Below are 23,582 nucleotides of genomic sequence, written 5' to 3' on the forward strand. Positions count from 1 at the left end.
TAAGTTTGTTGAGTAATTCCACGCAGATGGACCTTCACAATCTCAATAATCGTAAATTAAAAATATTAGAACCCGTCATTTTGACGGGTCCCGTAAACCTAGTGTTAAATCAACTTTAAACACGCATAACTTTTGAACCAGTGAATTCCTCGCCTTGAAACTTCGATTTTTGGCGTTTTCTCGGCAAGATGTACAGGATTATACAGTAACAAGTTAAAAATTTCTGGGTTGCCAAGGTAAAGTTTAACCGCTATTTTTCTTATAATTGTAACATAAATGCTTCTTCTTTTTATTTAGAGTTTCACTTCTTATCATTTATAAAATCTATTCATTATAAACATCTTTCATTTGAAAACAATTTGCATTTGAATTTGCAATCGAATTTATGTTACAACACAATGTCTGCCCAAAAAATAAAGTGTACAATCTTAATAATTAAGAGTATTGAAACCCGCCATTTTGACCTAGTAAACCTAGTATTAACATCCAGCCCTTTCCAGCGACACCGACCAAGTATACTTTTCCCTAAACTCAATAACGAATATGTATATGTGTATATATATATATATTTTTTGTGTATATACGGTGTATATCAGAACTTTGGTTTTGTCTTTGGTCGACCAGTCGGATTTCAAAAATACTCGAAAGATCTCTATGGAGTACACTTTCTAAAGACGCCTGTGCTCGGACATCCCTCTTGGCGAGTCCCTTTCTGGATCTCGCCTCGATAAACTCTGTGATCCGCGATCATTCCGTTGCGCCTAACCCTGTACCACGACTCTAGATCTTTCGTCGAAGACGAATGCTTCACTTTCGATCGTACCGATTGGAGATAGACCATACTGAATTCGATTAGGGATCGTGCGAGAATAATCTCCAGCACCGTAACCATCGTGGAATATTCATGAGATCCACAATGATCGATAAACACGCTCTATCGATCTCAAAGGTCATCGTTCGACCTCCCATTAATCAGGATCAGAATTTTAATTGGCGATCTCGCGAGGATTGAAATGTTTGTCCGGAATTAAAATTTAGCTGCTCTTTCATCACACATCAGCACTCGTTTCTTTTATATTGATATTCGTTGAATTTGTATTGCTTTTTGAATATTGGTCACTTTCAAGAATGAGAGGTATTATAAAATTGCAGTTTTTATTACAGATTAGCTTTTGGTATATTTTACTATAGAGCAAATGTTTCGGGATGAACATTTTGCGAATAGTATTCTTCTTTATAAAATTGTTTCGAATTTATTCAATACTTTCTATTTATTTTTATTGTTTCTTCAGTGAAGAGATCGATTCAATGAACTTTATCTGAACTAAAAATCTGCATGCGTAATTTATTACGTTCGTTGGCTGGCTAAAATATGGCACCCAATACTAAATGAATGGTAAGATCATCTTGCATTGAATGAATTAATAAATCAATAAAAGAACTATACGAAGAATTAATATGAGTTTCTTGAAAAGAACAGTAATATATTTCTCAAGGAGAATGATAATAAATTTCTTAAAAAGAATGATTGGTCTGATCAATTCTACGATAATGCAGCTAATAAATTCGTAAAATATGGACTCCTACGTTCATTTAAAAGTCCGAACAGCTAATTTTCGGTTCCGGATCATAACGCTAAGCGAGGACTTTCATAAATGTGCAGTGATCTACCATATCGACGGTGTCGGTGCATCCCCCGTATATTGCAGTTTGTAGTATCGAACGTAGAAACGACTAGGAAACGTATATCAAATTGAAAATCACGTCAGATTCGATAGGAAAGTTCTGCCTTCGATCTAGGACACGATCCTCGTCAGAAGAGAAAAACGGTATTGCTTTTGTGTCTCTTTTGCGTTGTTATATTCGTTTTGTTATTATTCGCAGCGCAACGGAATGCTGCCGGATGCGACATTTAACAAACGCTTAAATCTATCCAACTATCAACAGCGTTTACAGATAGGGCACGTTTGCGTGCGTTTACATCCGAAGAATCCACAGAAATAACACGAGAATGTCAATTTTAATACTTTGACTGCCAGTCGTGTATGCCTCACACTATGTTTTCTTTTTTTTTTTTTGGAAAACTTAAAAATCAATTTTTAGTAAATTAAACATTATCACGATCTACAAGGTATAAGCATCTTGTTTGAAAATGACTATGATATATTGCAAGCTGAACATTTTTGTGCAGTAGCTATTAAAAATAAATTTAGAGCTACTATTGGAAGATTCTAATGCACAAGTGTGAAATAACGTATATATTGGACATTTAATGTGAAAAATAATCTTTCATTTTACAAGAGAAGCTAAATCTTCACATTTGTATTTTTTCGTGTGGATTCTTCGTTTTAGAGATCGTGCTACGTGTTACGTGGAGGTAGTTTCCCGGCGGGAATATTTTCTGGCGATCCCCTGTACCCTGAAACGTTCATTTGTGCGAGCCTTTGTCATGGCACACGATGTGGACCAGCCTTAAGTTCTTCGCTGTGAACAGATTGTCGTAAAGCTCGATGATGTCCTCTTCTTTCACGACTCCTTGAGACGTTAGCTGCAGCAGCTGTGGTACCAGGGTCCTTGACCTCTCGATCCTGGAAATTAGATCATCGATAGACATTTTTCCCAGGTTTGTACGTCGAGATTGTTTTTGACCCCGTTCTCAATAAAACATTTTTCAAAACCCATTAATGTGTCCACTGATCTCATTAAACTCATTAGAAATCAAAAATATCTGAAAATACTACAGACAATTTTTGCAGCCTTACAAAAATTTTTTTCTTACAAACATCATGAGGCACAAGAACCAAATAAAAAGTATTCAAAGAATCCTCCTACACGTATTTTATCCACAAGCACAAACCTCGACTATAATTTTTGGAACACATTTCTGAACAGGATTCTTACTTGTGGTCAAAATTCCAAGTGGAGAACAGGACGAGCTCCTCCCTGGATCTATAAGGGTTGATCCTATGCCTATCCCCATAAGCACAGCTGTCAGCGTTCCAGACGCCCCCGCACCTGAATTCGCCATTGGAATCGCAAATGGCAATGCAGGCTTGCCTCTCCTTCGTCCTGATCACGTAAGGACACTCATCCTCCGCCTCCTCTTCCTCGGTCCTCGTATTCAGCTTCGTCTTCTTCTTAGCTGCGCCATCCACGCAGGATATCTCTGTCGTCCCGAACAACCGGAAGTATGCACTGTCATCGAGATTGTTTAACCTGCAGGGGCAATGGTCGTAGCAAGTGACAAAGTCACTTTCGTCGACACCGTCAGTCGAATCGGTCGCTGCTCGCGTTCTGTCGAAATAGTGACCGAAATAGTGATCCTGCTTCAGTTGCATCTTCATGAACGCAATGGCGTATAGCAGCTGTTTCCTGGCTTTTTGATCGTTCGCGAACGTCTCTGACGATTTGATCTGCTCGATCGTTTTGTAGAGGTAGCCTCGTATCCTGTCCTGACACCTGCGGTGCATGTATGCCTCCTGTGAAGAAATTGTCTTGTTAGATTCAGGATTCTTTGATTTCGAAGGTTTTATCATACAGTGTTTACTCGACTTATGTCCAAAACACGGGTCTAGCCACGGACATATATCGGACAGGAGATACTATTCTTTGATCCACGCGACCTTACACTCCTCGGCGATCGAGGTCATCCCGCGGCAGTGGAGATAATTCCGCGACATTTATCATCCAGGTCTTGGCGACATATACAGGGTGGTCCACGCAATTGTTTCAAGTCATAACTCCGTTATTATTGCATTTACGAAAAAATGATAAAGGAGAAAGATAAATGGTTCGAAGAGCACTACATCTGTAGGCCTTTAAATTTTTTTTAGATGCAGCAGTGCATGTGCCATTAACAGTTGCATAATTTCTTTAAATAGAAATGCACATTTTTTTTACACAGATCGATTCTTCCGTTCATTCTACGTAAAAAATGATTAGGATACCATGGCAAAAAAATTATTAGATCTCGAGATATTTTCAAAAAATGTCTTTATTGAAGAAGATGCTCAAACACTTCATGACTATGGTGTAAAGGTAAACACCCTTTCGACATTGTTATCATAACAGAAACCGATTTGCACGAGTAAGCATTTCATCATTCAGTAACAATTCACGTATCGTAACTCGAGTACGAAAACAAAGATTTTGAAAAAGTGTAGCTGTATTTCACTAAATACAAGAAAATGTATGACATTTTTTGAAAATATCCCGAGATCTAATAATTTTTTTGCCATGGTACCCTAATCATTTTTTACGTAGAATGAACGGAAGAATCGATCTGTGCAAAACAATATGCATTTCTATTTAAAGAAATGATGCAATTGTTAATTGCACATGAACTGCTGTATTTAAAAAAAATTTAAAGGCCTACAGATGTAGTGCTCTTCGAACCATTTATCTTTCTCCTTTATCATTTTTTCGTAAATGCAATAATAACGGAGTTATGACTTGAAACAATTGCGTGGACCACCCTGTATAGAGTAAACACTGTACTGAGTGGTTAGGTTTTGTGAATTGTTGAGAGAAAATTCAGAATGTTTAGGTGTTTGATGCCGTTTCTGATTGGGGTGAAGTTGACAGGGTAAATATTAAGATTTAATTTCTTGATTGAAAATATTTTACAAGGTGCACAAGTTTTCGGGATCTTCGGATTGTAAGGGGTTGTAGAGAATTTTAGGCTCTCAGGGGAATTTTTATCTAGGACAATAGTTCGTCGTATTCAGTCATCCGATATTTATCAATCGAGGAACCAGGAACCACATCCAAGTGAAAATTTTTTCTGCCTCGTGGCGAGGGGTACTCTGATCCCGACGATGATCGTAAGAACGAAAGAGGGTCGAAGGCATGCTGCGTATTTCACCATCAGAGCCAGCTAGCTGATCCCTTCCTTAGGGACGAGGATGTTTGGTATTAGGGCCAGAGATATATCGCACGGAAGGCTATACGAGGGACCCGCAGAAAACAGGGATTTCCTGATGGAGATGGAAGGATTACTATGAAATCGAGGAATATCCGTCATTTCCCTGAAAGGAGCATCGTAATCTGTGCACACTGGGCTTCCTCCAAAACATAGTCAAAAAGAGTGACCATGTGTATTAAAAAAAGAAGTCTTCAGGATCCAAGAACATAATTAAAAAAAGGAGACAAAAATTTAGTTACGGAGGTAGCGAAAGAAAAGTACCTGTGGGTTAAAATATGGATTCTTCAAGATCTAAGAACGAGAGACAAAAATGTAGCTAAAAAGAGTGCACAAATTTAGCTAAAAAGGTAGCAAAAAATATAGCACATATTATGTGTTAAAATGAGGAGTCCTCAAGATCAAAGAATAAAAGGAAAATTTAAGCGAGAAAGATAGCACATATGCGTTAAAATAAGGGTTCTCCAGGATCAAAGAGCACAAGAAACTTCATAGCATAAAGGTCCTGCAGGATCAAAGAACGAGAGCAAGGGAATTAACACGCAGAGAATGGTGCGTGCAAGAATGCTCGCGTAAGAGTGAGGAATTTGAACGGGTACAACGTTTCGTTGCATAACAACAGGTAGAACGATTCTCTGGTGTTTCTGTAGAACCCCATGGTTATGGTTGTGCAAGAACCAGTCGCGTTGGCTATACAGATTGTATAAGGAATCGTTGGCCGAACGCGGATGAGGCGTTTAGCCGATTCTCGTAGGACCGAACTCCTCCATCGGTAATTAGATTGCAGTTCTTTGGTCGTGGATAATTAACACCTTGAATAGCAAACATTACCGCTAATAAATCTTAAACCCTAGTCGAGGTGATATTGAAAAATAGAAAATAGATATTCACAGTCTACTAGTAGCGGGGGATCAACAATCGTGTTAGGCAGATATCTGTGTCGCGAAAATTATGGTTGTATTCCGTCGGAGTCTCCTCGTCGGTTCTCCTAATCCTCAAAGAAAATATTAGCCGAGATACGATGCGATTGCACAAGCAGCACGTTGCTGAAGTTTGTGTAATCCAGCAACGTTCTTGAACGTTGCTGCAATCGAAGATCTCGAGGAAGTGTTATGATTAAGTTATTCCCGCTAAGTAAAGGACAGGCGTGAATTAATTTCCTGCAGACACCCACTCACCAAGGCTAGCGAGCGCCTTATTAATAGCTCCACAGCGTTTATGCTGGAAATAATAACGCTGCATCAATGCTCGCAGCATCCGCTTTCCTTCTAGAAATTGCTAACGCAAACTGTGCAACAATTGTCCCTTAAAAAAAAATTAAGTAGGTAGGACTCATTGTTTAACATTTTGACTACCCGTCTAGTGATTTCAATAATTAAGAAAAAATTGAACCTAGTTTAAATAATCTAATCCGATAGTGTCCAACTTTGAGGCACTGTGCATAGCGTGCACTACAATTTTTGCAATTGCTCAAAACTAAAAGAATGTTTAATGTTTGGTTAGTTTAAGAGAAAATTGGTTTGTGTATTTCCAAGCTTCGAAATTAAATATTTTTCGTACCACTATTTCATATCTATTATTGTTGTGACGTGTACAATATATATACTTTATGTGAATGTACAGTAAATGTGTACAAAATTGTTTAAAACCACTTTACACTTACTTCCACAGAAAAGTACACACACACCGTTTAAGTCTATGTATAATCTAAGTCGAAAACATGGAAATATTAGGTAGTCGAGTTATGGTCAAGAAGATTGACATTTCAAATCATGTTCAGTTCGACCATCAAATCAAGGTGGATGAAAAATTGGATCGGGATTGCTCGATCCACGAGGACAAAAATGAATTTTCGAATGCGGGCAAATAGTTTATGAGACGGCAGTCAAAGTGTTAAACACGCGGTGGAGCGAGGTACTCTAACCAGAGTATAGTGCGATTTAATGAGGCCGAATCTGCCCCGCGTCGTCCAATATCGCTCGGGCTAATTAACGTTACAACGGCTCCACTTTAATCTCACCGGGTTGCCATTTATCGCGCGTCAAGTTTCACCGGGGAATCTCGACCCCACGGTCTAAGGGTTCCACGGAATAATTAATTAGTTCGTTATCGCTATCTCTCTGCGGCGGGGTTCGCGTGCGATCGCGTTTTTGCCGATTCTCCGGTGCTTTCCTGATGTTTCTCATATGTCTACACCGATACACGTCAATTTCCTAAAAAAATTCATGATTTCATTTTTCGACGAAGGAATTTACAAATTGACATAGCAGCATGTGTGTTTCAATTTTACCCTTTCGAATCTATCTTATTTTCTATGATCCCGTAACCTCGTTATCGAACTGTAAATTTTAAAAGTTTTCTAAATCAACTGTGAGAAACAGAAGTGAAATAAGAATAAAGTATAATAAATAGACTGACCTCCGTGGATCATGAAAATTGTCTGCATAAATTGTACAACACAGAAGCGAAATAGAAATGCCGTTTAAACTTTACCTCAGGAAACCGGAAATTTTTAACCGTTTTTCATGTAATCCTGTAGATTTTGGCAAGAAAATGCCGAAAATCCAAGTTTCAATCCTAGGGGATCACCAGTTCAAAAGTTATGCGTGTTTAAAGTCGCTTAACGAGCGGATTTTTATTGTACGAACAACGAATAAAATAATTTTTAATTTGTTAGGATGTTCCATGCTCGTGTAAAGCGAAACAGAGTATTAAAGTGCGACGTTCCGTTGTTATCAATTGCAGCTGAGAAACGGGAGTTCGCGCAAAGATCCCCAGCCCAGCGATAAGTCTCGCGACACACTGCATGCCTTCTGTCACGATTTACTCGGTGTGCTTATCACGGTTGCCGCGTGTTTAGTGTGTCAGTGAGCGCTACACAGAGCGAACGATGTCAGCGTGTCACGCCGCCGCGATTGTCCCGGCTTTTCTAACTCAAAGAAAGGCTGCGGCGTTGAACCGTCCGGCCTATTCACCCGATTTCTGTCTCCGACAGACTATTTTTTATTCCCGGATCCGAAGTTGTCGCTGAAGGGCGCCTGGATTTTCCGGTATTTCGAACGTGACGACCCTGGGATCCTGTTCGATACGTGCCCGAGTGATTTTGATTGCGCGTTGTGCCATAAAAATTGATTCCGAGTCCAGAAGGGATTCCCCATTGTGTAGCTTACATTGATGAGAAATCAACGAACATGGAGTTCATTCTGGTACAGAGTTTGAAAAATGTCATTCGCTTATTCAGTCGGCGGCGATGAATTTATGAATGTTAAACCAGAGGCGATGAGAATATTCATCTGAAGAGGTGAGAAGAACGGGGCTACTTCAATGGAAACAATTGTTGTGATACCGAAGACATTTCTTTTTCACATTTTTTTGAATAAACAAGAGTCTTCAATAAAATCGTCTTTCTATGTTGTGTTTCTCGAGGAATGTCTCTGGGAGATCAAAAATGGTAGCCGACTGTGAAAGATAAGCGAGCACAAGCAAGATAAGCGGTAACCTAAGCCAGTCCGTCAGTGTGAGAGACTCAATGGTGGCAAACAAGGTTCAGGAAAATCTAGTCCTTCATCGACGGGGGAAGTGGCCGAAGGAAACAATGATCCCAGATTCACCGTGGTCCAGGTAAGACAACCACGGTTCGCAAAAGCCCTGTCAGTCATCGAAGATGACGAGGACAAGGGAAAGAATGATCTCGCAGACTCACCTTGGTAGTGTAGTTGGTCTCCAAACCGCGGAACCACTCGGGATGATCGTCCCTGTTGGTGAACGTAGTCTTCGAGTCGTCTTTGTTCAGCTTGCTATTCAGAATCGCGACCTTCGCCTTAAGGTTTTCCGTGAGGAACTCGGACGCCTTGTCGCCGGCCGTCAGGAAATCGATGTTGACGCGCCTCAAGGTGTCATAGAGGAGGTCCGCGTCTGTAAGCAGACGGGTCGGGTCGAGGGAAACTGTGCTGGGAAACTCTCCGAGAACCGTCACGCTTTCAGGCACATTGTCCAATCTCTCGCTCTCTCTCTCTTTCTCGCGAATCCATCGTCGCGAGCATGGGTGGAACTATAACGCGTCGTTTCCTCGAGCAACGAGGAATCCTGACGTGCACACGTTTTCCCGGAGAAATTTTCCGAGCCTCGGGAAGTCTTTTCGCATTTCTACTGACGGCGTCGATCCAGTTTTCACGTCTCCAGCAACTTGGAAGACGTAAAATTCTAGCAGTTTGTAGGTAGCGACTTGAGAAAGCACAATTGTTCTGCACATTTCATTTTCTTTTTTTTTTATTTTATCATCGTTTCGGCAACACTTGAGAATCGAGGAGTTACTCGAAGTAGGAATAGGTAGAAATGTGTTCGGAGATGTTTAAAATTGAAACTTCTTTTCGTTTATGAATTCATGAGAATATTTCTAAACAGCCTCTAAAATACTGATAATTAGACGATGGATCTTAATGCAAATTAAACATTTTCTAGCTGAACTGCGACAAACTGGAGTGAAATACACATTGATTTTCTTTCTGAATATGTTCAATAGCTTGAGACTAATATAAGAATATTTTTAAACTCTTTTAACGTATTTACTGTGGCAAATTGCAGCTACTCATTTTCGTCATAAATGCATAACATCCACAGCCCACTTATAACACATAATCTTCATTTTTAATGTCTGATTTCCGGATAATTGACGACGGTTGAACACTTATAATTAGAAGAACCAAGTAAAGAAGAGATATGCAGCTAAACCACACTCTAAGCATAATTCATGATGAATTGATGCCATTAATAACACTGTAAATATTTTTCTTCTTTAAGAAAAATGTTTGTACAATCTAGACACTGATCCAAATGAATCTACTCTTCTTTAGCTGATTAAAAAAATGTTTTCTAAATATGTATCTCTATAAATACAATAAATAATAATTGAAGACGATTGTACTGACCGCTCAGAACTCTTTCGCCAGGCTTCTGCACGATCAGCGTGGTCTGAGGCTCCAGAGTATAAAAGTATTCCTCGTCGATCAGCGATCCGTCCAGTAGGAAGACATTGACTTCAGCGAGGTCATTGGTAACCTGAGAATATTGAAGATTTTATATTCTAAGCTCGTGTCTCTCGATTTTGCTCCTTCAGTTTACCCAATCAACTGGAAGAGCGAAAAACTCACAACAAATATTGGTCAGATATTACACACGCCGCGCAAGTGTCGGCCCGCGAGCTCGAGAATATTTCAATATTTGCTTGTCAAATATTATACCGTGCACTCACGCGATCGTAGCGATCGTAGAGAATCGCTTCTTTCGAAATTGATTTCTCGGATCTTATTGCGGCTACTTAGAGGGCCATTTGTCCACTTTGATGGGAAATCGGTCAAGGGGCATGCTGTGGGAGCTGGGGTTTTTATGTAGAGGGTGCCCCTTTTGAACTTGCGTCTGCGTCTTCTTGGTAGGAAATTGTTCTACGAAGCGGAAAATGTAATTCTATTGGGGCACGAAGTGTTTCAATTAAATATTCCTGGATTGGAATGTAGATTGGAATGTATAAAATGTATATACAGTCTTTTCTCGATATATGTCGCAAATACCTGGCTGATTAAAGTCGCAGGACTATCCCCACTACCGACGGGTATACCCCGTGAGGGGCCAGAAAGCTCGAGAGTTAGAAGAAGTAGAAAGAATAGTATCTCCTGGACGAGATATGTCGCTGACAAGACCCGCGTTGTTGACATATATCGAGAAAACACCGTAATTGCATTTTTATAACTGACTTCATTAATTTGTTGTCTGAACAAGGAATGATTTGTAGCAAAGTTTCTGATTCTGCCCGTGTGCTCGTAACCATCCTGTACTTACACGAACAAGTCTAATAGAATCAATAGATCAATACTATTGCGAAGTATACTACATGAAGATTAAGATGAGTAAAATTTGCCGAAACGTGTCCGAGTCTGACCATATGACTTGAATCAGGCTGCAGATTCAGAATTTCAACAATATTAATAAACCAATGTTGTTATGCCTTAGTAAAGGATATTTAACAAGGATTAAAATCCAGATCAAAATGTGCGCAATTTTAAGAAAAGCTTCCAAACCCGACCATGTGTTTTGGATCACCTTGTACTTCACACAATTTCTACAGAATCGACAAATCAATACTACTATGACGAACCGAACAATATAAAATACACCGACGGAATTGGAACGTAATACAATTTGGAGTAAAAATTTGAAAACCGACCACATATGTAGGATCGCTCTCTACATCACGAAACCTTGCTACCTCGCCTCAAGCTATATTAGTTAAATCATCAGCTCTTCCTGGTCCACGATATTTTCGCAATTTCATTGTATTCGTCCGGCGCTGATTTCACCAGTCACATATCCGCAATACAAACAAAACATCTGCAATTAAGGGGATTTTACGAATTTATGGTAAACCTGACTAAGCAAAATGCAAAACAGCCGAAATATTCAAATAATTTACGACTGTCCATACACTTTATCCTCAACTCATAAAACTCGTTAAGATTCACAGTCAAACAGAATAACATAAAAAATATCCCCGAACCAATTAGCGTCTGTATAAAAATTTTTGAATCACATTTGACTTAGAATCAAGCGAAGGTTTTCGTTAGAACCGAAGACAATAAATAAATAAACGGGACAATGTGCATTAATACTTTTTGTTTTGCACGACGATATAAATATAAATTTATAAACAAGCCATTGTAAAAATAGGTTGGTGCAATTTCAAACAGTGAACAGATTGAAAGAATTCACGAACATATTGAAATGATGAATGAATGAGAGAAAGAAATATTTACAAAAATTAGATTTTCCATATAGATCCTCTAGTAACAAATCAAACCAATCATTCCAAGAGAAAATCTCCCAGATCAAAGACCATTTGTTGTGGAGCATCCTCTACCAAGAAACTGCTCGCGGCAAGAACAAATCGTGGTGGTATCCCGGCGCGCACAACCGCAATCAATTCGCAGTATCGTCCGTTTCGCGGTGTAAGTGTGTAAGTGTAGAGGGTCACAAGGTATCTGGTCCCTAGTCGCCCGGAAGGGGACCGGGCGAGCAGATCGAAAAGATGTTGGCTCGGGATGATGCTTGGAGGTTCGACCGGTGCGGGTGTTGGTCCAGCAGACGGACAGGGGACCTTGACATTGAGGCTGCTCCTTGTCCGTGGCCCGGCTGGTTCGATAGAGCTGCACACGCTGCAGGCGAACAGCGATCCAGCTCCAAGGTCGCCCCGCAACCGGATTAACCTAGCCGCGAAACGCTCGCAACCAACGCCCCCGCATTATCTCTCTCTCTCTCTCTCTGTCTCTCCTCTCTCTTTAAAGCCTCGGGATCCTACGCGATGATCCGCAGCAGGTAATTAGAAGAGTTTCCGCCGTCGGACCGCTTCAGAAAATCCACCGGTATCAAGGAAATCCCCGGACCAAACCCCTTGTGGACGTCTACGCGCGTGCACCGAAGCGCCGGGGTAACAGTTCTTCAGGGTTACGCCACCGTGGCCCCGGCGCACGTGCCGCACACTATACTGATCAAATAAACCAGCGTGCCCTGGGTCAAACCCGCTCTGGCACCGAGCGTGCACCGGTGGCCCAAAGGAATGGCTCGATCTGCATTTTATGACGTTGATCGGGTTGTAAGGCAATGTTTTTCAACCTCTTTGACTTGGCATCCAGAGAAATGGTCGCTTCTCGAAAAAGCTTGATTCGTTTAGGGCAATTTTAAAAATGTTAACTGTCTTGAGTGGGTGCATTTATGGCGAACATGCGTAGATCAATTACAAAACAGTAAAAATGTTTGAAGCGTTTACGAACGCTGTTGCATTACCAGCCCGTTGAGATTGTTAAGAAAAGGAATAAATGTCGAGGTAGCTCCTGTCTCTTACGATTCAGGCAATTCTTATTCTGCATAAAAGTCGGCAGTCTGTGCAGTGCCATTTCTGTTCAAGAATTAACATTGTCTCTGCATTTCTGCCCTAAAATAAACAATGAAATATTTATCACTAGACTGCGGATTTTATACATTTATGACAAAAACGAGAAACACAAAACGGTGATGACAAAGAATTTGAAAATACTGCTTTTAAGATACTAACGTAATTAAAAGAATTTTCGTTTCGCATATAAAAATCCGCAGTCTATTACAATAGCGAATTCAAAGAATGAGACTTTTGGACGGCACTGTAGACGAACGGAGGAGAGCGTCGAGCTCGAGCAGGATGAAAAGCAGCGGTGATTTCGTGAATGAAACGGCAGTCTCGGTTTCCCAGGGATTTTCCGCGGGGTTCCTCGCCGTTTGAGGAACAATCGGCGACGAAACAGCGGGTCGTGTTACAATTTTTCGCCGTCAAGAGAGAAAGAGAGAGAGAGAGAGAGAGAGAGAGAGAGAGAGAGAGAGCCGTTGCTATACGGATCAGCTGCGAGGCTTTTATGACCCAGTTTCGTTCGAGCAACTTTTATTAGAACATGTAAAAGCAACGGCGGGAACAGCGATACGGGTTTTGCGGATCACTCGACGCCCTTCCGAGCCGTTTGATCGATCGATCCCCTTTTCGAGAGAGGGACGCGCGCGTGCAAAATACACTCGGACACACGGGGTTTGATGGTATCGATGGACACTGCTGGCTATCGATGGCTCGATACTCACGTTCAGCTTCGCGCAAGCTTTCCGCTTCAACTCCTGCAGGCTTCTGCAGGCCACGCCGAACTTCCTCGTGCGATGCACGTCGGTGACCTTGTAGCCCTTCAGCTGAAACAATTACCAGAGCTTTGTGTCAGATTGAACCTTGGCCGGCTCGTAATCATGGTGGGTGAAGGTAATGTGGAGCGAAGGTGGTGGATTTTGTTTCGTTTTTTAATGGAACGCTTGCCGAATGCGGTGAAATCTATATTACATTTTTAAATAAATCCTTTGTGAGAGGATTTAATATCTGTGTGTAAAAGAATTCAAATTATTTTAGAAATTTTTAATTTTTCTTTGAAGTTTGCCTAAAATAACATTAATTTATTCTTCCTTTCGTGGGTTCTTTTATATCTTTTAAAATTATGGTAAAACGAAGCTAAAGGAAGTGGAAATTGACAGTTCGAAAAGTCAATGAATATGGAACACCTCAAAGAATAACTGTAAAGATTGAAGATTTTTATTTAACTGTTGCAACAGAATAACATCGTATATTTTATTATTATGTGAAGAGAAAGAAATATAATTTTCATTGCGAGAAATCGTACGCACTGAATGGGAGAATTATTCCTCAGTCAATTTTTATTTCGCTTTTACGATAGAACCACACTTTTTTGTTATTTTAATGTTAGTCAAGATTGTGAATATTTGTGAGGATTTATAGAATGTCCAGTTGATTCTACGTGAAAAAGCGAGTCGAAAACGTGAAATGAATTTTTTCCGTGCGAGGCTTCATTTTCGAGGAAATCGAGTTTGAAAGTGCCAATTGTAAAAGGCTAGTAGAAACGGCGAGCCATGGCCAGACACTACTTTAACACATTTACCTCGAAAACGGAGCCTCGTACGAAAAAATTTCATTCTAAATTTTTGACTCACTTTTTCGCGCAGAATAAAAAGAAAATATTTTACGACCTGAGGTAACGTTAAAAGAAGTTTTAATTAATGACAAAGGGAATGGAAATGATTGTTCTAGACTGAAAATTGAAGAGAGAATTTATTCGCAGTGTTTAACGTTAGAAAATATATTATTGTAGTTTCTCTGACTGCGAGGAAGAGAAACTCGCTGAACCGCAACCGGCATCCAAGTTTCACGTTACCAAGACAAACAAACGGTCGTCGGCTACCGTCGACATCGGTGAATATGATTTTCGATGGATCTATCGATCACCGTGCCACGCGCAATCTCGCGCGCAACTGAATGGTGGGGACCGTGCGTCTATTAGGGTGTGCGCCAACGAAAATCCTCAGTTCTCCCAGGGTCCTCAGACCCGGTGGACCTCATCTTTCGGTCACCTACTTTGAAATAATTCTTTACAATCACGCCCTTGTTTTACAATCTGACCATTTTTCGCATCAAATATATTTAATCTTTTTCAAGATATTAGGAGGAGAAGGAGCTTGATGTTCGTTGTAACGTTATGTTTGCAACGAACGGTTAACCTTCGGAATCCTACGAGTTCTAGGCCTATGCCGGAGTCATTTCTGACCCACGCCGATATTTCACTGCACTTTTCTTTCGATATAAGGCGATAGCTCGGGACTCGCTTTCGTCGTATTTCGGACGAAGAAGAAGCAGAAGGGGATAGGGATTGTCTTATCTCGAGATAGAAAGCGACGTCTTGTATCGGAATAAAATTGTACATACTGATTGGGTTAAGCCATTAGTAATTAATAGCCTGCGGATTTTATGCATTTATGACAAAAGTGAATAGGTGCAATTTAAAAGAAAAGGAAGGTTAAAAGAATTTAAAAGTTGTTGAAATCGTTAAAGAAAGAAGGAAATTTCTGCTTGGTCCCTGTGCCTTGCAATTGGAGCAAACAATTTTTATTTTAAATAAAGATCCACAGTCCAGTAATGAATTTAAGTGGAGAAATATCTCACTCCTAAAATAAATAATTAATCTCGAATAATCGAGGAATGATAAAATATCTAAAATTCAAACACTTCACCCATCCATTTAGAAAATAAAAATCGAAAATAAAAATTGAATGCAATTAACATTTGCCCGAGGAACATCAAGTCAGGCGCAAGATGACATTTTTGCGTTGACACAAGTGTTCAATTTGAGCCAGTTGACTACAACAAAACAAAGCACTGTGACGAACTAACACGCGATTGTGGATATAACATCTTTGAAGGTGCATTGTAAAAAAAAAAGAATGAATTTATTTAAAAATAAATCTCAGAGCACAAAGTAAATATAGCTCCGCTGTAGATGCTCGCAGTACATTTTTCCGCGGCAACAGGGAAAGACAGGACAGAAAATAAAGCTCACAAAGTCGACTAAGAATTCCATTAAGACTCGAATAAAACATCGAGCTCAAAGGCGTCGGGCGGTGAATTTTCAAAAAGGCCTGCAGGAGTCGCATAAGGCAACTCCGTTGTTCGCTAATCGCGTTAACAATTTCAATCCAACGATCCCTAGTATAGTATGGCAATTCGGAGGGAGCCCGAAGCGGCCTGCAGGGACAAGTTGAGCACGTGCGGCAGTTTCAGAAAGGAAATGTTCTCGTTCCCCGGCGAAACTTGTGCCGCGTATACATTGAACAGAGTAATTGGCCACTTCTCTGAAGCTTTATTTAGTAGATGTCGCTGTAAGATTGTTATATTATTCATGGGAGAGTGCGCGCTCGAATAAATCTGAGAGACGGAACACAAGCGAAAGTTCGCCAAAAACTTCTCCGAGTTGCTACTGCGGATATATGGGATTTAGACTGGTGGATCTTCGAACGAAATAAGAATTGCACCGATATTTAGAGACTGGAGCTGAAGAAAAATTTCGTTCATTCGTCGATCGCAATAGTAGTGCGATTTGTCGTTGAGGGTACTTATAGGCCTCTGGTACTGCGGATTTTTTGTACAAGAGTTAAAAATATCATATCGACGTTCTTAAATTACTTCAATATTGCGAGAGACCGGGGCCAGTTTTCCCATAATCGCATCTTAGCGCAGAACAATTTTCTTCACCGACTGTAAGAAATAGGAGCTAAATAAAAATATCTTTCATCCTTCAAAAATTGTATACAGTCGAAAGTAATATATCAACATCCTTAAATTTTTGCCCATAGATTTTTTCCGTAGATGCATAAATTTCGCAGTCTATATACATAATAATCCTAAGCAGAACTGCTAGATTACGTTACTGGGGTCGTAGGTTTACGATTGAAATTGCTCGCAACAAATCCTCAGTCGTGGACTTTAGAAAATTCGGAAGTAATCGTAGATAATAAATTGTGTCAGTCTTTTCACAGAGACAGCACTCAGGAAATTGAATAAAGTGATCACTGGTCAGGTCGCCCTATACTGAAGCGGAGGGAGAGATCCGACGTTCACGTGCACATTTCTGGTAGCAGAGAAGGGATGCTAGCTGTCTGGAGGAGCGTTTTCCGGAATTCGTCGAACGGAGAGAAATACGAGCGGCGGGACGAAAATGGGACTTCCACGGGATCCAAGACTAACCTGAGGGATCCATTAGCGTAACGAGGGAGGGCTTAATGAAATCGAGGAAATTCCGACGAGGAGTCTTCCTCCCTCTCCCTCTATCGTCCTCCGTCTTTCTCTCTCGGTCCCCTATCTTTCCCTCTATCTTCCTATCTCCCAGGTCTCTCTCTCCTGGCTCGACTCAATAAGCAAAGTCACGAGCGAGCAGGATCGAAGGTAGATTAGCAGGCGCATAATTGGCCCGATAGTGTTCAAGGTCCTGCGAGCGAAAAGCCACGCGTGTGCCACAGTTTCTGCGACTGACCCACATCGGGCACTCGGCGACGTTTAATCGCGGTCACACGGCATAGCAAACGCCGAGCGTAGGGCGTCCCGACCGCTCACCGTTGTTACACCGTACCAGGAAAACATGATACGCCCCCGTGTGTGCACGCCGGCCTACCAGCCACGCATAAATTAATAACAATAATAATTGCGACGTTATTAACCCAATTTCACTCGACGTTGCTGCCTCGGCGCAACGGGAAATTGTTTTTTTCGGGTTATTGTTGTGTTTGCCTTCTGGAGCGTGCTTTATGGCCTTGCACGTTCAACAATTTCTATCAGGATTATGAACACGATTTATGTGCAGGTTGTTCTTCGGCATTTTGTGTAAATTCTACTCGAATTGTGGATTGCATATTTATTATCTGTTGCCCTTGCATTTTCTCTAAAAAAGATATATTAGAAATATATTTTACATATCAGTGTCTCATTTATTACGAATATGTAAATCATTTCGAAGAATTTTATTCAACTTCAAGCAGTTCGTGAGAAAATGTTTCTTTTAAATATACAGTAGCACCTTTTCTGCGATCTCAAACGATAAAAGACTAGCTGAAAATTAGCGTTTGCAAGAGTTACAATAAATACGTAATTAATTCGCGCACTGCGAGGAGCCGGTGTTAATCTTTTCTCATTCACCGCGAAAATATGAAATATTTCAATGAAATTTCTTGTCGGCAGGCTCTGGAATGGGCTTCGAAATAAAAAGAATCCAACTCGCGGCGATATAATCCGAGATGAAATTTATCCGTCTTTTACGTTGATTTTAATTAAATAAATTTAAAAAAGTCTCTCACAGAGGAACCGTTACACCGTTTCAGTATACACATTGCTCGTGGATAATTGGGTTAAACGTTGTAATCGCACACGAACAACTCGATTTAACCGCGAAAGGGAACAATTGGTATACCACGGAAACGAGACACAGAACAGAATTCAAAATTTCCTGTCATTAAAACCTGCACGAACTATAATTCACTCCATTAATATCATAAACAACTTTAAACTCAAAGGTACAATAATAGAAGGTTACACGCGAGACCGCCGGAACCAAATAAAACAGAAACGAAAGAGAAAAGAAGAGGAACAAAGAACGTAGGTAGAGAAAATAAAAGAAGAAAGAAACAATTCAGGGAACTGGTTAAGTATGAAAGGACGCGGAGCACGTTTACAGGACCGCAAAGGACGTATCTCGGAAGGAATGGAGTTAAAGTAATGGCTGGGTGCAGCGGACATCTTGTGTTTTATGGAAAAGGCGCAGTTAGATCGTAAAACACGAGAAAACGACAGAAATTCAACGGGCGATAATTTGATTTTCCTATTTTGAAGTGCGGGTGATCTGTTATCGATCCGATCGATTCTTTTTATCTGTTAAGCCCGATATCTCGAAGAACCATCCTATACCGTTCGGATGTTTCTGTAGCTACCATTTCCTCGGGCTCTTTCACAATGATCGATTCTAACAAATGGCAAGGCGACGCTGGTCACATTTTCGAGTAGGTTAATCCGTTCGCATTGGTCTCCGAGTCCTTCATTTTTTAACCATATGATTAATTACAGTGGGTAGAAGACAGAGAGATTTGAAGGAATAGCGTACTTTTATTTTTTTAAATATTGCTAAGAACATCTTTCAATTTTTATTGTTCAGAGGTGTTGAGTCTGATGATTGTGAAAATTTATTTTAAATGAAACAAGTTGATTTTGGAGGTGTCCCAATGTTTTGAGGGTCGCACAAACTTCTTCAGGGTTGCACGAATTTTTTGAGGACTTTATACATTTTCTGAGGGTCGTATGAATTTGTCTGGAGTTGCACGAACCTGTACGAGTTTTTTCAGGGTTGCACAATTTTTCTGGAGGATGCACGAATTATCCGAGGGGTGTACGAATTTTTTTGGAATTCCATAAACTTTCTGTGGGTTGTATGACCGTCTCTGGAGTTGTACGAATTTTCTAAGAGTTGTACGAACGTTCCGAGGGTTGTATGAATTTTCTGAAGGTTGTATAAATATTTCTGCGAGCTGTATACATTTTCCGCGGTTAGTACGAGTTTCCTAAAAATTTTAATTCAACGATCAGAATACGAAATTGAACTGTGTGCCTTCGTACGGGAGAAACGTCCATCTTAACTAGAGTCTATCAAAGCGTCAAGTTCGAGCAGCGGCCTCTCAAAGCGTAAAACGAGCGTGTTACAACAATTGATTGAAAGGCAAAGTTTGAAGACGATCATAACGCGCGGATCTGTCGATATCGTCGCCCTAAGATTGAAAACCGTAGTAGCGCCGACAATGAAGCTATCGAGGTCCAATGACGAGGAAACAATGAGATTAAGTGCACACTCGAGGTCACGAATGCAACTATCAGCTAACAGAATTTCCAACGGTATTTCCAAGGGTTCGAGATAATAAATAATTCCGATTGACGATAGCTTCGACGGTTGAACGCCGCCGTGATTTATGGCAGGAGAAAGCTTTCTGGGGTCTCTAGAATCTAGAGATTTCGATTGCGGAACGGTCGATGCATCAAGTGTAAGATTCTATGATCTGGTGCGGAATCCTTGTGCATTGAAAGGTGAAGCTGCAGTAGGTGTTAATGCTGCAGTTAGGTATGAAACTACTGGCTCAACTACTGCAACAGTGAAGCACTTTTCTCGTGTTCCATGCACGCCGAGCGATCCCCCACCACTTCAAAAACAGCTCGAACCTCTTTATTCCACTTGCACTCGACTCGTTTCTCACTTTCTCCGATGCACACGAGAGGGGACACTTGAAAACGCCGGCCCCGACCCTCGATAATATTCACGAGCCGGTTCCCGAATCTCCTGTTATCACTTTCACGACCACTACACACACACACACACTCTCTCTCTCTCTCTCTCTCTCTCTCTCTCTCTCTCTCTCTCTCTCTCTCTCTCTCTCTCTCTCTCTCTCTCTCTCTCTCTCTCTCTCTCTCTCTCTCTCTCTCTCTCTCTCTCTCTCTCTCTCTCTCTCTCGTTGTCTGTCTGTACACTCTGCTCCACTCTAGTTATTGTTTAGCATGCGGATACTATGCACGGTTCTTGCAGGACGAGTGTTTTCTCTGCCTTTGACCAGTGCACGGCCACTTTGACTCTCCTCCGACCGTTGTTACATCTATTTGTTGTTCTAGTGTATTATGTACTATTGCGAGAATACAGAGTCTCCAAAAACCACTTCAACATCTAGTCTCTAATTTCTGAAATGCTGCATACTCCGAATGAAATTGTAATTGTAATTATTGCAATTTTCTAACACAGAATCGCACGACAACAAACCTGGACTCGTTTGAAAGCTTCAAGCTTCCACTTTCACTACGTTGCTTTGTTAACAATTTTTAGCGCAACAAAATTGAAGAACAAGTTCAGTCCTGTAAAGTCGATGATACACCTTCCATTCAAAGTTCAATAAAACGGCCAAAAAAAAACCGTACATGAATTTTTAAGATGTCACTGTAAAGGCGGAGCTTTAATCTTCAAATCTACCGTGGAATCAATCTTGAAAAAATTTTTTTTAATTTTTAGAAGTGATTCAATTTGAAATATTTCGGAGAAAAGTCGTGTCTGCAGTCTGTTTGTCATATTTTCAATTACTGTATCATGCAAATGTATCCTAGGAAAATTTGATCGTGAAAGTAGAGACTTCGGGGTTTAAAATGAGTCCAAGTTTATTATTGTACGATTATTTTTGAGGAAATTATAACAATTTCAATACTTTCAGGAGTCTGCATGCGTATTGAACTTTATATCGAATAAATTCTTCAAATCCTAGGATAATGAAACGCCCATTAAGACTGAAATAATTTTGAAAGCTGATGGAATGTGGATCGTTAAACAGTGGAACATTAAACTGTTAGAGCTACTCGCAGAAATGGACGATTAATTTCTAAATGAAGGTTTAGTTGAATTATTATTACTGTTTAGTGAGTTACGGACGGTTGCAAATTGCAGATGTACGTTTAATGGACTATAAATTGAGAAAATTCAGTGACGTTTGGAAGAGAGCGAATCTAAAGCAAGATCCAGTGATGTCGATTACAAACTTTGTTCCGCAACATCGAACTGGAAGCTACTTAACAGGATAAGTGTGCTGTTATTTTATAAAACGACTTCATTTTACAAAGTTCTGAATCAGCTGTGAGTCTGCGATCATGCTAAGCGAAGCATTTATTCATTTGAATTAATATTCATCCACTTCAGAATTTCAAATTTTACATTAAAATTAAGGGAAGCGGAACAGAAATGTAAAAACGAAGACGAAAGACGTGAATAAAAATGTAGCACGTAACCATTTTTACACTTAGAATTTTTTATTAGAATTACATTTTACCGAGTCAGTGGTATAAATTAACGTCCAGTTTTAACCATTGTGAGATGAAATTACTTATTAAGTACTAATTTAGAATTAACAAGCTTGACGCAAGGTGAAACAGAATTGTAGAAAGCACTGAACGTTAAACAATAGATCGAGGAAGACAACAACATTGTAGAAAATTGATTTATGCATCCTCAAAAGCGAGACTCCTTGCCCATCAACCCAACAGTACACACAAATTATAAACCTGCATTTACTCTGAAATATTATTAAATCAAACAATGAAACAACGGAACACAGCAATATTATAGAAAATTCATTTATGCATCTCCAAAATTGATATTTCTGTCAAATTACTAAATGCTCACGAGCAAGTACCACCCACACTCAAGACTGCATCTTTCAAATGTCATACAGTTTTTATCTTAAATAAACGACTCTATCAATAATCGAACCCAATACAAAGTACAAACGTCAGGACTGCATCTATTCAAACATTTGCTTTCAATAAAGGTCTGCATTCACTCATCAACAAAACAAAAATTCAAAAACCAGTTAATTCGACTATCCCGCCAATTCTATCTCTATTGTCTACTTAACCCTCCGTATGCTATGCTGGAGTCATTCATGACCCGCAGCGGTGGGGGTAAGCTCGTGCGACCGTCAATATGTACAATTTTATTCCGATATAAGACGACGATTTTTATTTCGAAATAAGAAAATCGCTATCCCATCTTCTTCTTCTTCCCCCGAAATACGGCGAAAGCCGGTCCCGAGCCATCGTCTTATATCGAAAGAAAACTGTAGTGAAATATCGGTGTGGGTCAGAATTGACTCCGGCATAGAACCCGCAGGAGTCCGAGAGTTCATTCCACCATTACTCAATAGAACGTGGAGATCACATCATCCTGACAGTCACCACGCAAAATTGCAACTAAATCTGAACAGTCCGAATCCCAGGATCTCGGGATCAGTCCAGGCTAATCACCGGGACTTCGCCGCTATGTACCACGAATGGCACCGGGTTATTTATTTACTTTAATCTAGCCGGTGTCCCTAAATGCCTCTAAGCAGTGTAACATAATAGCGTAAGAATATGCAACGTTTTGCAAGTCGAAACGTTCCTACAGTAGCTGAGCTTTTATTGCTGTAAGACCACGGAAGGGAAAGCGACGTAGACACTCGAGGGTGCCATAAATTCATCAATACTGTCTACATACTGAATCCTAATTAAGACTGTCCCCTCTAAGACACCACTAAAAATTCCCACACTATAATCAAAAACAATCCCTAATAAATTGAAAAATCTTTGGGTACGGTGGAACTAAAAACACCTGATTTCATAAGTCAAAATGGAAAAGGCCATATACATAATAATGCCATTATTATATAATAATAATAGTTCTGAATGCAAAGAGATTGATATCGTCGATTTAGGCGGGCAGAAAAAGTGCCACGTTGATTGAAAACAAACTGTAATTTCGTCGATAGACTTTCGTCATCTTTCGACACCAGTGTGCCACTGGTCAAGCACAAATGGTACCAGAATTCCACAAAATATTCTCGGAGCAGTTACACGTTGATCGAAAATGAACCGTGATTTGGTCGATAGACCGTCATCGTCTGCCGACACTGTAGTCTCTCGAATCAATGAAAAGAATGGGATCGGAGTTCATTGTTTACCTCGCATCTAGCCGGTGTCTCGGTGAGTCGTCGGAAGCAGCCGGCGATCAGCGACATGTCGACGTGTGGCCCGTGGCACCGGAGGCCAGTTTCGGGACTGCTGGCAGCCTTCGGACCCGATATCCTTTGAGTCCGTGGTGGGGGAACCGGGACAGCTGTGGTCGGCGGGAGCCCCGACCTCCTCTTTCTTCGACCGTGACAG

The 23,582-nt window shown here is 40.5% G+C and overlaps 1 protein-coding gene across 1 annotated transcript; it reads right to left on the bottom strand.

Moving 5' to 3' along the window:
• Positions 1-1,528: 1,528 nt before the first annotated feature.
• Positions 1,529-23,518, bottom strand: Drep4 (DNA fragmentation factor-related protein 4). Its single transcript, XM_076786389.1, has 6 exons — positions 23,381-23,518; positions 13,574-13,675; positions 9,850-9,979; positions 8,625-8,836; positions 2,902-3,479; positions 1,529-2,588 (listed from the first exon to the last, which is right to left on the bottom strand). Exons 1-6 carry the CDS (start codon positions 23,435-23,437, stop codon positions 2,429-2,431), a joined length of 1,239 nt encoding a protein of 412 aa, XP_076642504.1. The 5' UTR covers positions 23,438-23,518; the 3' UTR covers positions 1,529-2,428.
• Positions 23,519-23,582: the final 64 nt, after the last annotated feature.

The sequence above is a fragment of the Halictus rubicundus genome, chromosome 4 (assembly GCF_050948215.1).
Source record: "Halictus rubicundus isolate RS-2024b chromosome 4, iyHalRubi1_principal, whole genome shotgun sequence".
NCBI classification, from domain to species: Eukaryota; Metazoa; Arthropoda; class Insecta; order Hymenoptera; family Halictidae; genus Halictus; species Halictus rubicundus.